The sequence below is a fragment of the Plutella xylostella genome, chromosome 25, assembly GCF_932276165.1.
Source record: "Plutella xylostella chromosome 25, ilPluXylo3.1, whole genome shotgun sequence".
Taxonomy (NCBI): Eukaryota; Metazoa; Arthropoda; class Insecta; order Lepidoptera; family Plutellidae; genus Plutella; species Plutella xylostella.
This window is the reverse complement of record NC_064005.1, coordinates 8,507,749-8,521,891: the sequence shown is the minus strand read 5'-3', so window position 1 is coordinate 8,521,891 and position 14,143 is coordinate 8,507,749. Positions and strand designations below refer to the sequence as shown.

Here is a 14,143-nt window from a genome sequence, read left to right as displayed (position 1 = left end):
CCAAACATAAATTTGAATAGCGCTGTAGGTCTAGTACAGGTTTTATAATTATGTAGCTTGTCAAAACCTATAAAAGTTTACGTTTTCTCTCATACAAAGTGGCGCCTCTAGACGTAAGTATCGTGATTTTTTTTACAGATTAAGCAGATGACTGAAGAAAACGAAGCTTTTTTCGTTTTTGCAAACTATGAAACCTGCACTAGGGAACTGGTCACACAGAGTTAACTTTTCGCTAATCGAACATTGCACCCAATGACCTAACTTAGCATACACTATCTGTACTCATCAGACGCTTAAGGATCGATTACACCTAACGAGTACAGTGGTGAGACAGTAGCCTCGGCCGATCCTCGACCAATGCACGGCTAGCAAGTGACCGAGTGCTCGGCCGAAGACACTGACTATCCACTGTACTCGTTAGGTGCAATCGCCCCATTACTTTACGTTCGTTTACTCTCATGGACTCTACAATCCACATCTAAAATCGCAACAACAAACCTACCCCCATCCCTCTCACCTTAGTATAGCTCATATCGGTCTTGTTGAACTCGAGCTGGCGGCAGTGCGTGCGGCGGCGCGCCCGCTCTCCGTACGTCACGTCATCCGCCTCCTCCATCGAGCTGAACTCGCCTTCCTCTTCTTCGTCCGAGTAGCCTCGTTCTGGGGAATGTAAATAAAGAGGGGTTAATAAGATAAAAGTATGCTCGGACCAATCCTGCTCGTATGAAAATTGTGCGTGATTGAATTGACTGAAGTTTTCCGAGATTGATTCACGTATTTACAAATTACGAGAAGGCGAATGTATAATAGCGGAAAGGCAGCAGTAGCGACTACACCAATCAGATTGTCAAGAAGACTCTATAAATAATTCATCTCTGGCTTGCCATAATTGGTCACCCGGAGAGAAAACTGACGAGGAAAAGGATCTTGCCACCTGCTTGTCCTTCAGAGATGTTCGCAGTAGTATATTGCACAAAAAGACTCATGGATCATGATCTACATACACGATTGGTCCTGAGAGACGTATCCCTAGGCCTCTGCATCATACAGAAGCTTTTTAACGTCACAGCAGGTACTGTATAAACTCACCATTAATAAGCATCGTGTTATTATTCTTAGTATCATGGTCGACGGGCGTGGAGGCGAGCCCGGTGATGCCGAGGCGCGCCACGGGCTGCCCGCCCGCGCCCGCCCCCGCCGCCGCCTTGCCGCGGACTGAGTGGAGCTCGAGCTCCGTGTCCATGGAGCGCTGGAGTACCTGCGAAGGAAATGGGCAGAGGTTAAGTCTGGAGATATGTCTGCAACCGAACGTTGCTCCCACTCGCAGGTGCTTCGTCGGTGAGAGCGTGACGTCATACGTGTAACTTAAAATGTGAATATTACAAAAATGCCATAATGCTAAATATTAATCTGGCATTTTTTTGTGTAGACTAGTCTAGGTCATACGCAGCTTTTTCGGCTACCACGAGATATATATCGCGGAATAAAGATTGTGATTGTTACATATCAAAAACGAATGCACCATACATTTTCTTAGCAACCTTGTTATTCACAATTTACACATTAACTTTTCCTTCTTTCTTTAATTACGAAAGACAAAAATAACAAAGAGACTGTAGGAAATGAAAAGTTAAGTATTTCAAGTGACTTTGTCAGCTGTGACTCAGCTGAAACGGGAGTTTTAACAAATGACGAACGCGGGGCGCCGTTAAAATTAAAATTCATGAACATAGTCGCAGGCGTCATTAGTCAGAGGTCGATTAGCTGTGGCTTAGTTCCGGTGAATTGGGGTTTTCTATTGTAAAATATGATGTAGGTACAATTTTATTTATTTATCCACCCACAGTAATTAACAGTATTGATACTATTGATGACAAATGAGCGCATAATGTGATTATTGGAACAATTTTGAACTTCCGATCTTTCCTCTAAAAATTGAAACATTTTGGATCTACGTGTCTACGTGCTTACAGCTACACAATCGTCACCTTAAACAACACCCCTCTTTTGCAGTAGGGGTTTAAAGTCAGTGCAATAATGCAGCGCCGCTTTTGATTTTGCATAAAATGCAGAATTTTGTTATGCAGTGAATAAATTTAAATATTTATAACGCGATCTGTTTTACAAAGAAAACCAATTTCATTTTTATAAAACACGGCTATGCAAATATCGCCCAAAGACTAATAGAGCTCAGGGGGTCTAGTTCAAGTTTGATAGTTTGTCGAAAACTATAAAAGTTTACGTTTTCTCGCATACTAAGTGGCGCCTCTAACGTAAACTATGATGAAACTTTTGACAGATAATGTATGCAGATGACAGGAGAAAACGTAAACTTTTTTCGTTTTCATAAATAGCAAAACCCGTACTAGAGGGGCTGGTAGACGACAGAACAGAGCGGCGTCCAGTGTACCTACTAAATTGCAGCCGTACCGAGTGCGATTTTCAGCAGATATTTTTTAAATATTTCAAGGTATTGGATGAGTAACGTGGTTAATTAATACAGGTTTGGTCATTGAAAAACTCAAAGCTCAAGTTTATCTTGCACCAGTAGGTGCAAGGTAATTTTAATTTTCACCAGTGGTCCAAAAATAACCAACGCATTTTTTACCTTATGTCCGTAATAAGAAAGAAAGAAAGAAAGAAAATTCATTTATTTGCCAAAAAACATGCAATAAAATTAAAAAGTGTATTGAATAAAAAAATGGCAAAATGGTACAATGTCAGCATCTGCTGTAAGTTGTGGCCAACGTTTCAGCGCTGGTTTTCAGATTATCCCATCTCACATCGGATAAAACTAAACATACATTTCATGCAGGTCATAAGACGTTAACATGGGTTCATTTTTGCCGTGAGACTAGTCGCTTGACAAATTGCCTCATCAAACTACAAACTCATCAGTCACTTGCATCCTATGCACAAAATACCAATTCAGACGGCAAATTTTAGCCGTGCGGCAAACATTACACCGGCTATAGCCACCCGTGCAAACGCCCCATAAAGAGGTTACACTATTATAAAGCGTGTCATCTCACCTGGTCCATCTTGATGACGCCCTCGGCGAGCGTCTTGTAGCCGAGGATGGTGCGGTTCTTGTACTTCTTGCGCCGCTGCAGCATGATCTGCAGTCTGCGGAAGAAGAAAAACGGGTAATTACCACTAAGATTAAATATTAAATGTAAAATAATGCTGGGCGGGAAATACTTCACGTAGATAGAGAAAATGGATCGAAACTCACGGGCAACAGCAACACTTTGGCGGGACTTGGAATGTTGTTGGCTGATGGTGATATGTACTATTGTATTGTATTGTATTGTATTGTATTTTATTTCATATAACAATATTAACAATTGTATTTGAAAATCTTAATGTCTACACCACCACCACGTAACATAATATAATTAATTAATATGATGTGTTATACAAGTCAAACAATAAATTATTATCTATATTCAATTTACAAAATATAATAATCATTAAAAATCTCATGTGGATAGGTTATGTTAAATTTAAAATATTATCAACAATTAGAATTAAGTTAAAATTTAAATTACTTATTATTGATGATCCTTTTTTGATTTATAAAAAGAAAGTACGGTGACAAGTAACATGACATTTTGACATATAAAATAACAAACTTTGAGATCAATAATAAAAGCTATTGAAGGAAGATCATTTTTATTTTATTGTGAGATATTTGACCAATTCTCTACATTTGTGGTCCAATCGAGTCCGGCATGGATCGACCACTACGCCGTAGTGCTAGATTAAACAAAAATGAAGTAAGTGCTGACCAAGAAAGTGGGCCTGACGACCAACAGCCGAGGGTGCCGTGCTCCGATCGATCATCGAGCGCGCGCTCCAGCGCCGCGACCATGCGCCGGCTGGCGGAGGCTCGGGCGGCTCGAGAGCTTGCCGAGCTGGAGGAGAGACGGCTGGAAATTGAACAACGGCGCCTGGAAGAGCAACGACAGTTGGAGCAACGGCGCCTGGAGGCTGAGCGCGCAAGGATAGAGGCTGGACTAGAGGAGGAAAAGGCCCAAATAGAGGTCGAGGAGGTGGAGAAGGCCTCAAGTCGTGCCTCGCTTTCACGAGTGGAGAAGGCCTCAAGTCGTGCCTCGCTTTCACGAGTGGTACATTGGCTTAATCAAAATCACTCGCCCAAGCCTGAAGCGAATCGAAGTGACAAATTGCTAGGCCGCCTGTCAGCCAGAGACCTGCCTACGTTCTCTGGCGATGCACTCGAATGGCTGCGTTTCAAACACGCCTTCGAGTCGACGACTAGAATAGGCCAGTACTCGGAAGACGAAAACGTAGCCCGCCTACAGAGATGCCTGCGTGGAGAGGCGTGGGAGACGGTAGCGGCCCGCATCATCACCGTGTCCTCGGCCCAAGAGATCATGAAGACCCTCGAAATGCGCTTTGGAAGACCAGATCTTATAGTGCAGAAGATTATTGGAGAAATAAAGAAAATAGCGAAGCTAAGTGGCTCTAGGACCGAGTTAGTGACGCTCGCGACTAAAGTTTCAAATTGTTTAGCTGCAATCACAGCGACCAACTGTTCAGATTATTTATACAGCCCGGATTTGGTAATGGAAATTGTAAATAAATTAACTGAGAACTTAGTTTATAGGTGGATAGATTATAGCGTTACCCAAGATGCCGCCCGCCGTCCGAAATTAGCCGCATTATCCGATTATTTGATGCGTGAGGCCGAACTAGTGTGTAGGGCTGGGGTAATGGAGCCGCAACTAAAGACTAAGACTTTTTCCTCAGGTTTTGGCCGTCATCCTGTGCTCGCGATGGTCGATGATTATTCCGATTCCGGTGCGGCCAACGCGACTAATATGGCTTCGATCAATGCAGTTTCCTTTCAGAAGCGCGGTGGGCAGACCGACACAACACGACCACACTGTCCCTTCTGCGAGAAAGATGGTCACGACTTGGACAGCTGTTCTCCATTTAGTGCTAGGTCTGTGGACGAGAGATGGGACTGGATTTGTAATAAGAAGCTGTGTTTCAAATGTTTCAGCCCCAAACATCGACGTGAGCGCTGCAGGTCCAGACGTCAATGTGCCACGTGTAGTCGTGGGCACCACACATTGCTTCATCGCGAAGACTGGCTAAATTGGACCAAAAGTAAGCAGTCTAATGGCGATAATGATAAAACGACTGAGTAGCAACTTATGGACTAAACCCGAACAAGAGGGGCGGAGGTATGTAGGAGTCTTACCTGTCAATGTGGAGGGTCCTGCTGGTAGCGTCCGCACGTGTGTCATGATAGACGGGGGGTCTACCATAAGCTTGATAGACTCCCGCCTAGCTGAAAAAATTGGTGCAGAGGGTCCTCGCGTGAACCTTAATTTGCAGGGCGCTGTCGGCGAAACGAAAAGAGAGAACCATAGCCTTGCAGTTGCCGTGACGTTACACACTTCTACGGGTTCCTTTTATTTGCCGAAAATACGTACTGTAGACTCACTCCGCTTGCCCACACAAAAGGTCGATAGAAAATTAATAGAAAGTTGTCTACATTTACAGGATGTACCGCTAGAGGAGTATGATGGCTATCCGGAGATTCTAATTGGCCAGGATTATTTACAGCTGATATTGATAAGAGAGAACCGAGAAGGACGAGCGAACGAGCCTGTTGCTTCGCGGACTAACCTAGGCTGGGTACTTCACGGATTCGTATCATCTAGTTATAAGGTAAACAAAGAATTCACAAACCATCTCCATCACTCTGAAGCTGACGTCGAATTACATGACTTGGTTAAGGATTATTTTCGAGTCGATAGCCTTGGTGTAAAACATGAGGAGAATGATAAGTTTTCACCAGGTGAACAGCGAGCTATGAGTATTCTCGACGCGAAGACCAGGAAGATCAGTGACAGATGGGAGACCGGGCTGCTGTGGAGATCGGATGACGTCGCTCTGCCGGAGAATAAAGGGAGCGCAGTGCAGCGACTGAAGGTGATAGAGAGGATGATGGACGTTGACCCCGCTTTCTCGATTGACTATTCGAAGCAGGTGGATAATTTACTGGAAAAACATTATGCAGAAGATGTCCATGAAACTTTGGCCGGCCCGAGACTTTGGTACTTGCCACATTTCGGAGTACGCAATCCGTCTAAACCGGGAAAGCTTCGGCTAGTGCATGATGCGAGAGCAGAAACAAAAGGCATTTCTCTGAATACGGAGTTGCTAGCAGGCCCTGACCTTCTTAATTCATTAGTTGGTGTTTTGTTCCGTTTCCGAGAGAGGGCGGTAGCAGTTACGGGAGATATCAAAGAAATGTTTATGCGTGTCAAAATTAACGAAGAGGATCAGAAATCGCAACTATTTTTGTGGCGTGGGATGAATAGAGATCAACCTCCCCGTACGTACAAAATGACTTCGATGATTTTTGGCGCGAAATCATCCCCGTGTACTGCTACGTACATTATTAGAAAGAATGCTGACCAATATGCTGAATCTCATCCGCGCGCCGTGATAGCTATTAAAAGAAGACACTATGTAGATGACTATTGTGATAGCGTGGACACAGTTGAAGAGATGAAGCAACTAGTAGCCGACGTCACTGCGATTCACCATGCTGGTGGATTCGAGATAAGAGGCTTCGTATCGAATAAACCTGAATGTCTTCCTGAGACAACAGAGACGCCGTCGGTTAGCTTATTGCAAACGGAGAGCTCTCAGCGTACCTTGGGAATGATATGGAAGCCACAGAAAGATGCTCTTGGGTTCGACCTGAGTTTCAAGAAGTTGGAAGCAGACATTGTCGACGGATCACAAAAACCCACTAAACGTCAAATGCTTAAAGTCATAATGTCTGTTTTCGATCCTTTAGGTTTCCTTGGTCCATTATTAATTCGAGGCAAAATTTTGTTGCAGCAACTTTGGCGAAGCGGCGTGAAATGGGACGAGTTAATAGGTGATACCTTTACACGAACCTGGAGTGAATTCCTGATAGATTTAAAGTCGTGTGAAGAGTTTATGGTACCTCGTTGTTATGGTTTCAGTGCTTTCGATCAGTTTCAACTGCACGTTTTTGTGGATGCCTCAGAACAAGCATTTTCGGCAGTAGCTTACTTGCGTAGACACAACGGTGAGGTAGCCTTTGCAGCTGGAAAATGTAGAGTCGCACCATTGAAATTGATTACCATACCTCGTCTAGAGCTTCAAGCGGCTCTCATGGGTGCTCGACTAGGCGCCACTGTTCAAAGGGAGCATGACCTGAATATTGTGGATCGTTTTTTTTGGACAGATTCCAGAGTAGTGTGGCACTGGTTACAGAACAACCCGCAAGACAAGAAATCGTTCGTCTCGAATCGAATATCCGAAATCAGAGAGCTGTCAAATTCAGATGAATGGAAGTGGTTACCAGGCGAGTTAAATGTTGCCGATGAAGCGACAAGGGCAAAGCGACATGACGCCACAAAACTCAAATGGACGACAGGCCCTGGTTTCTTGAAACTTACTGTCTTTGGTTTTGGTGGCGGATCCATCTCTACCTAGGAATGTTTGGCTTAGAGGAGTGGTTGTTAAAGTTTTCCCTGGGCCCGACGGTTTATGTAGAGTAGCGGACATTCGGACGTCGGGCGGCATATTGCGGCGACCACTAACTAAACTAATAGTGTTAGGTAGCTCTGAATGAATTTTATTTTGTATCTTTTTAAATTTATGTATTTTTTTTGGCCGGGAGAATATTGATGATCCTTTTTTGATTTATAAAAAGAAAGTACGGTGACAAGTAACATGACATTTTGACATATAAAATAACAAACTTTGAGATCAATAATAAAAGCTATTGAAGGAAGATCATTTTTATTTTATTGTGAGATATTTGACCAATTCTCTACACTTATTAATTATAAAAAGATGTCAGACTTATCAGTATCACTTAAATATTCTTCCACACTATAGTAACCCTTCTTTAACAAATACGCTTTTAGATTGTTTTTGAATTTAGTATGGGAGACAATCTGTTTTAGATCACTTGGTAGTTTATTAAACAGAAGCAGGGCCTGATATCTCGGTGTGTGTTTAACAATGTTAAGCCGTGGACACATTTCAGTTTTTAGGTTTTTTCGCCTAGTCTTTAATCTTTCTGTCCTTTCTGCAGCAGACTCGAATTTATTTAAGTGTTTGATGAGATTAGATGTGCACACCAGGATATAGAGGCATGGCGCGGTAAGTATGCCAAGTTGAACAAATAGTTCCCGACAGGATTGTTGCTGTGGAATTCGTAACATTGTTCTCACAGCCCTTTTTTGCATTACAAATGCTTTTTTCATATTATAGTGGTAACTGTTACCCCAAAACTGTATGCTATAGCGCAATTTAGATTCGACTAATGCATAGTAGACTTGCATGAGATTTTTTAGTTTTAGTTCATCTCTTAGACTACGGAGGGCAAAACAAGCCGAGCTCAGAGCACTTTCAATTGACTTGAGTTCCTCTTTCCAGTTCAGGTGGCAATCTATCTGTATGCCTAGAAATTTTGCAGATTCTACACATTCCACTTTTTTACCATCAATATAAACATTAATCTCGTCATTGCTCCTACATGTAGATTTGAAAAGCATTGCATTTGTTTTGCTTGCATTTAGTTTTAAATTATTGATACTAAACCATTTGCAGAAGGCACTTATGGCCATGTGAACCTTCTCGTTAAGCGAGTCTATGTCTGTAGAATTGAATATTGCGTTAGTATCATCCGCGAATACAACTAATTGAGTATCGGGTACAGATCTAGTGACGTAATTAATTAAATCATTAATAAATATAATAAATAGTATCGGGCCTAAGATAGATCCTTGAGGCACACCTCTAGCAATTTTAACTAAGTTTGATCTATGTACAGTTTCATGGTCGTCCTCTATGGTAAGCAGTTCTACAAATTGTTTCCTATTACTAAGATATGACTGTAGTAGGTTATAAAATTTACCTCTGACTCCGTAGTGTTTTAATTTATAAAGTAAAATTTCATGATCCACCAAATCAAAGGCAGCACTTAGATCCAGGAATAAGCATGCTACTTTCATTTTTTGGTCAAGCATCATCGTTACATCATTTACTAATAAATCTACTGCATCTATTGTGCCAATTGATTTTTGATAGCCAAATTGTCTATTATTAATTACGTTATTAAAGTTTAAATGGAGTGTCAATTGATTTTTAATAATTTTTTCAAAGATTTTTGATAGAGTTGGTAAAAGTGATATGGGTCTATACTTTTTAGGATCAGTGCGAGATCCTTTTTTGTGAACAGGTAGTATCCTAGCAATTTTTAGCTGCTCTGGAAAAATTTCGTTCTTCAGACAGTTATTAAAAAAATGTACTGAGAGGTTCTGCTAAAATGTCTATGTTATTTTTTAATACGCAGATTGGGATTTCATCATAGCCAGATGATGTTTTTGTTTCCATACATTTAACAATTTTAGCTATGTCTTCCGGGGTCGTGAGTCTCAGATTTATATCATCATTAATCCTGTTTGTATAATTTTTGAGAATTCCTAATGCAGCATCTACATCACCGTGTGACTCCACATTAGCCTGATCAAATTGTCCAGAAAAAATATTTGCAATATCAATAGGATTATCTACAGCTTTATTATCGATTTTTAAAATCATATTATTTATATTATTATTATAACTTTGTTTATTTCTATGCCTATTTACTACTTTCCAGATTTGTTTTGTAGAGTTTTTGGCTTTTTCAATTTCCTTCTTCACAGCATTTCTTTTGGCATGTCGTACTACCCTGTTGTACAATTTTATGTATGCTTTCCGATATTCGCAATTATTTTTCCATTTTGCTGCGTTTAAAATTCGCTTCATCTTGCTTGACACTCTGATACCCTTCGTAATCCATTTTAATGATTGAATAGTTTTTTTTCTTAATCTTTTTTTTGATTTCTTGAAACTTTCCTTAAAAACTCCTACAATTTTTTGGACAAAAGTGTTTATACCCATGGCATTCCAATCTTGCTGAAGTATTTTACTTCTAAACATCATATTTGATTTATCGTTAAATATTCTCCGTTCTACATAAACATACTGTTCTTCCTTTTTTGATTCGATATGTTCAATATCTAAAGAACAAGTTATTCCAGCGTGCCCATCTCCGATTCCGTTATGATCTACTTGAGTATCAAGAACAAGAGACTCAGGCAAGTTAGTGAGAAAATTATCCAGTCCTGATTCCGAGTCATTTCTTATATATGTGACTGAATTTATAAGTGGCCTGAAGTTGTAACATTTAATAAGGCTCATAAATTCGCTCTTCTGTTTGCTATCTACCAGAATGTTGACATTAAAGTCTCCACATATTATACATGCTTTGTTAAAAAAGTGTTCCAATAGAGTTTCTAATTTTTCTAAAAATACATTGAAATTGTTTTCTTTTGGATTCCTATAACAACAACATATATTAAGAGATGTTCTATTGTCTATAACACCACATACTTCGAAAGATTCTATTTTATATAATTTTTTACAAATCGCAAGTTCCTCGTAATCCCTATTTTCCAATCCTAATATTAGAGTTTCACCCCTTCTTTTCTTGGGCCTTGTGTTATATGAAACTAGTTTGTAATTTTCTAGATTAAGGTGTAAGATAGACTCTTTGTGCAAAAAATGTTCACTAACACATAAATAGTGTGGTTTCTTATTTAATTCACTCAAGTATATGCTTAGTTCATCTATTTTATTAGAAATACAACAAAGATTTTGGTGAAACACTATGAGTGAATCTACTATGGTCCCTAAATTATTGCGTTCACACTCATTATGACGATTCACGAAAAAGTTGTTCATTGTAGTTTGTAGTGAGAGCACCATTATTACTCTGCTCAATGAATTTTGCATGCATCTCGATCTGTTCATGTAAACAATTCAATATGTTTCTAAGCCCTCTGTTGTTCAAGTATCCATGACGTCTGGTAAACATTCTATAGTCGTAGAACAGCGTCGCATTTGAGTCCCAGAGGTAGGCGTATTCATGTTTTACTACGTCTGAATACAAAAGGTTATTAAATAGCTCGATTCTCCAGTTGAACATATTGTGGTGCTCTCCATATTTAAACGTAGGAGTACATATAATAATGTTCGTGTGTTCTATTTTCTGTAACACATTTCTTAAATGTGCTATTAGGGTATGATAATTCTTGGTTTCAGCGAACTCCTCCTGCCCTATCATAACAACACAGAAGTCATATTTTGTATATCTGGCAAGTTTTTCATTCAGGCCGCGTAGTTGGTCTTTGAGTCCAGCGTTCGGGGTTAGGAAATGACAGACGCTAAAGTTCTCTCTTGGAAATATACTGTCCGCTATCTCACGGACCACATTTCTTTTGTTGCAGGTCAGTAGGCAAATTTTTCTCCTCTGGTATTTCGTAGCCTGTGAAGAGGTTTGATTTACTATTTCTAATGACCGTTTAGACTGTACTCTATTTTCTTCAGTGCTTGCTGACAAGGGGCTAGACTGTCTCAGAACCCCTTTGCTTTTATTCTTCGGTGTTTCCCTGGATGAACAAGGTTTAGGACTATATGGTATCTGTTGAGGTTTTAAGAGCTGCGACTTTTTTTTCTTAGGTGTGACACACTCATTTATAAGGCTGTCTGCAACTTTTTTGCACATAGTGTTCTTTTTCTGTAGGTCCTCTATTTGTTTTTTCAACTGTTCATTTTCTAAGTTTAAATTAATGATTTCATTATGTGCTATTTTTAGCTCGTTTGTTAAACGGACTATCTCAGATTTGGAGCGATGTTTTTCTTCATCTTCCTCATCAGATAGCTCAGGCATGCTGTTTGTGGAGACATCTATAGTGGTTTTCGATGTACTACTTTCGTCATCCGTCACCTGTGTTTCTGATTGTGTACGTTTTGGTTTTCTTATAGTGATATTCCCAAAGAAATTCATTGCTTCCACTTAATTTAAGTGAGACAACTTAGAAAAAGGTGATATGACTTTAGCGGGGATCGAACCAGCGCCCAGTGATACTTTATGTCTCAAAAAGCAATCACAAGAACGGCTCGACCACCGAGATGCTTGATGGTAATGGTGAATAGTACAATAACTATCGAAGAAAACAAAACAAAAAAAAAAGTCAGTTAGTGGACTTTGCACCGCGAACGTAACGATCACTTTGTTTTGTACTATTTTTTCACTTGTTATCACTAAAGACACTTTAATATTGCATTTATTAACACGATTTACTTAGTTTATGATGTGATATTTGAGAGTACAGAGTTTATTTTAGAAAGGCACCGCAGTATTTCACTTATAAGTTATTTTGTACTTATCACTTGACAAAAGTCTAATTTTATTGAGTTTTCACAAGATAACACTTTCACAGTTGGTGAACTTGTAATTGATCATTTATCACTGAAAAAATCAATATTACGGCACTCGTGGTGATAAATAACAATTAATATATACAGAGCAAAATTATTCCCTTGTTTACTTTACAGCGCCACCTAGCGGTAATGCCAGTGGCCAGTGGCCTACCTTAAAGCTTCTCTTCGCGTCTTGGAGCCTGCCCGCATGTTTACTACAAACACACACGCAATACCCACACACATGTAATATACTCACAAGATATCTCACAATACAATACACACACACGCAATACATGTGTACAATAAATTCATTTACAGACCAAAACTAAAAGTAGTTAGTTACAATAGATCGAATAATCCCCTGACACGATCCATCCACAATTAATCCGACCGAACAATCGACCACCTTTGTCACACAATTTCGACTTGAGGGTTGAAACAAAACACTTTAAACGGCAGGTAAATACGAGTTTAATTCGCCGCGGGATTCAAAGGGGCTGAAAGGGTTAACAATTTACCATTTAAAATGAAAATTGAGAGCCCTTTAGTTTGTCTGAGTTCGGGGCGGTATTGTAGTTTCAGAGAGAGAACAAGTAATTAATGGTAGGGACTAAAATAAGTATTTTGCTATGTTTGTTGTTTTGTCGACATAATATAATTGAGTTAACATACCTTGCATCATATAAAATGCAGCGGATATCGATCAACTTTCCAAGAAACTACTTCAAACAGGTTTCGTTTTCGATAAAATCGATTCCTACCGAGAATCGATCAGACAATCTCGGCCTACCCCAACAACCACAGTAGATATCCTATACAATCTAAAAACCAATACATCAAAGACACATGACAAACATTGAAAATATAGTTTAGAAATATTGCCAAAAGAGTACTCATATGGCCTAGCATATGTAAACTCTATTTTCTAGCACTTATACTAATTTAAAGACCATAATCACAATTCACAATGAAACGTCGTAATATAAAGAATAATCGTTCATTTTTCGTTTTATTTTATTTTATTTTTTCAAGGAACTTACTGCAAATGCATACAGAATATAAGAACACCAGCTGAAACCAAACCATACCGCGATCTAAACGACCACCCTACTACGCCAAGTATGAGCAGAATTAGCAACTATAAACTTATAAAACTCAACAGCATGTACACTCACGGGCAATGAAAAGGTTTCATCAAGAAAAACAGCAATTTACTCCTAAACGAAAAAGGCTACCTTAATGACGCCTTCTGCAACATAGAAGTACATTTAACAGAGCATCAGGATATTACCTACTAAAAACGGTAATATTTTATTCAAATTTAAAATTAAATGTTTGAAAAAATTGGGGTCGTATGGTATCGGCTTTTTGTGTGTGGAACTGTTTCTTTGCACGGCAGTGTACATTCATATCTTTGTGTTTAAATAACAGGAGATACAAAACAGTCCATGAGATGACTACGAAGAAAAATTTAAGGTTCCTGAAACTCGGTTACAAAAGTATAAACGACGGTAAATAAAATATTGTATATAATAATAAAATATGTATTTGTACCATCCTTGACTCCGCAGCCTTTAGACGACCCATAGTAACAGATTGTAGAAATGACACTCATAAAATAAAAGTACTACCTAATAAAACTTGTGCTTTATGGCTAAAGTGTGGTGTTTGGACCTTTTTGATATATAAGTTTGTTTATATGTTTAGGTTGTCTATTACCGAATAGAAGAATGGTGAACAGCAAACTCGTATATTATTTCCCTAAATATCACATTGGCGACGAATAAGACCCCACGCGAAGTGT

The 14,143-nt window shown here is 39.4% G+C and overlaps 1 protein-coding gene across 4 annotated transcripts in view; it reads right to left on the bottom strand.

Annotated features, from left to right (window-relative positions):
* LOC105391118 (phosphofurin acidic cluster sorting protein 1) overlaps positions 1-14,143 on the bottom strand; it is a 106,306-nt gene that overhangs the window by 13,538 nt on the left and 78,625 nt on the right. For all 4 annotated transcript variants that reach the window (XM_048630116.1, XM_048630117.1, XM_048630118.1 and 1 more), the window contains exons 3-5: positions 3,033-3,126; positions 1,090-1,258; positions 518-660 (exon numbers count right to left, since the gene is read on the bottom strand). In XM_048630116.1, the coding sequence (XP_048486073.1) occupies positions 518-660; positions 1,090-1,258; positions 3,033-3,126 (406 nt within the window). The remainder of the gene's footprint in view (positions 1-517; positions 661-1,089; positions 1,259-3,032; positions 3,127-14,143) is intronic.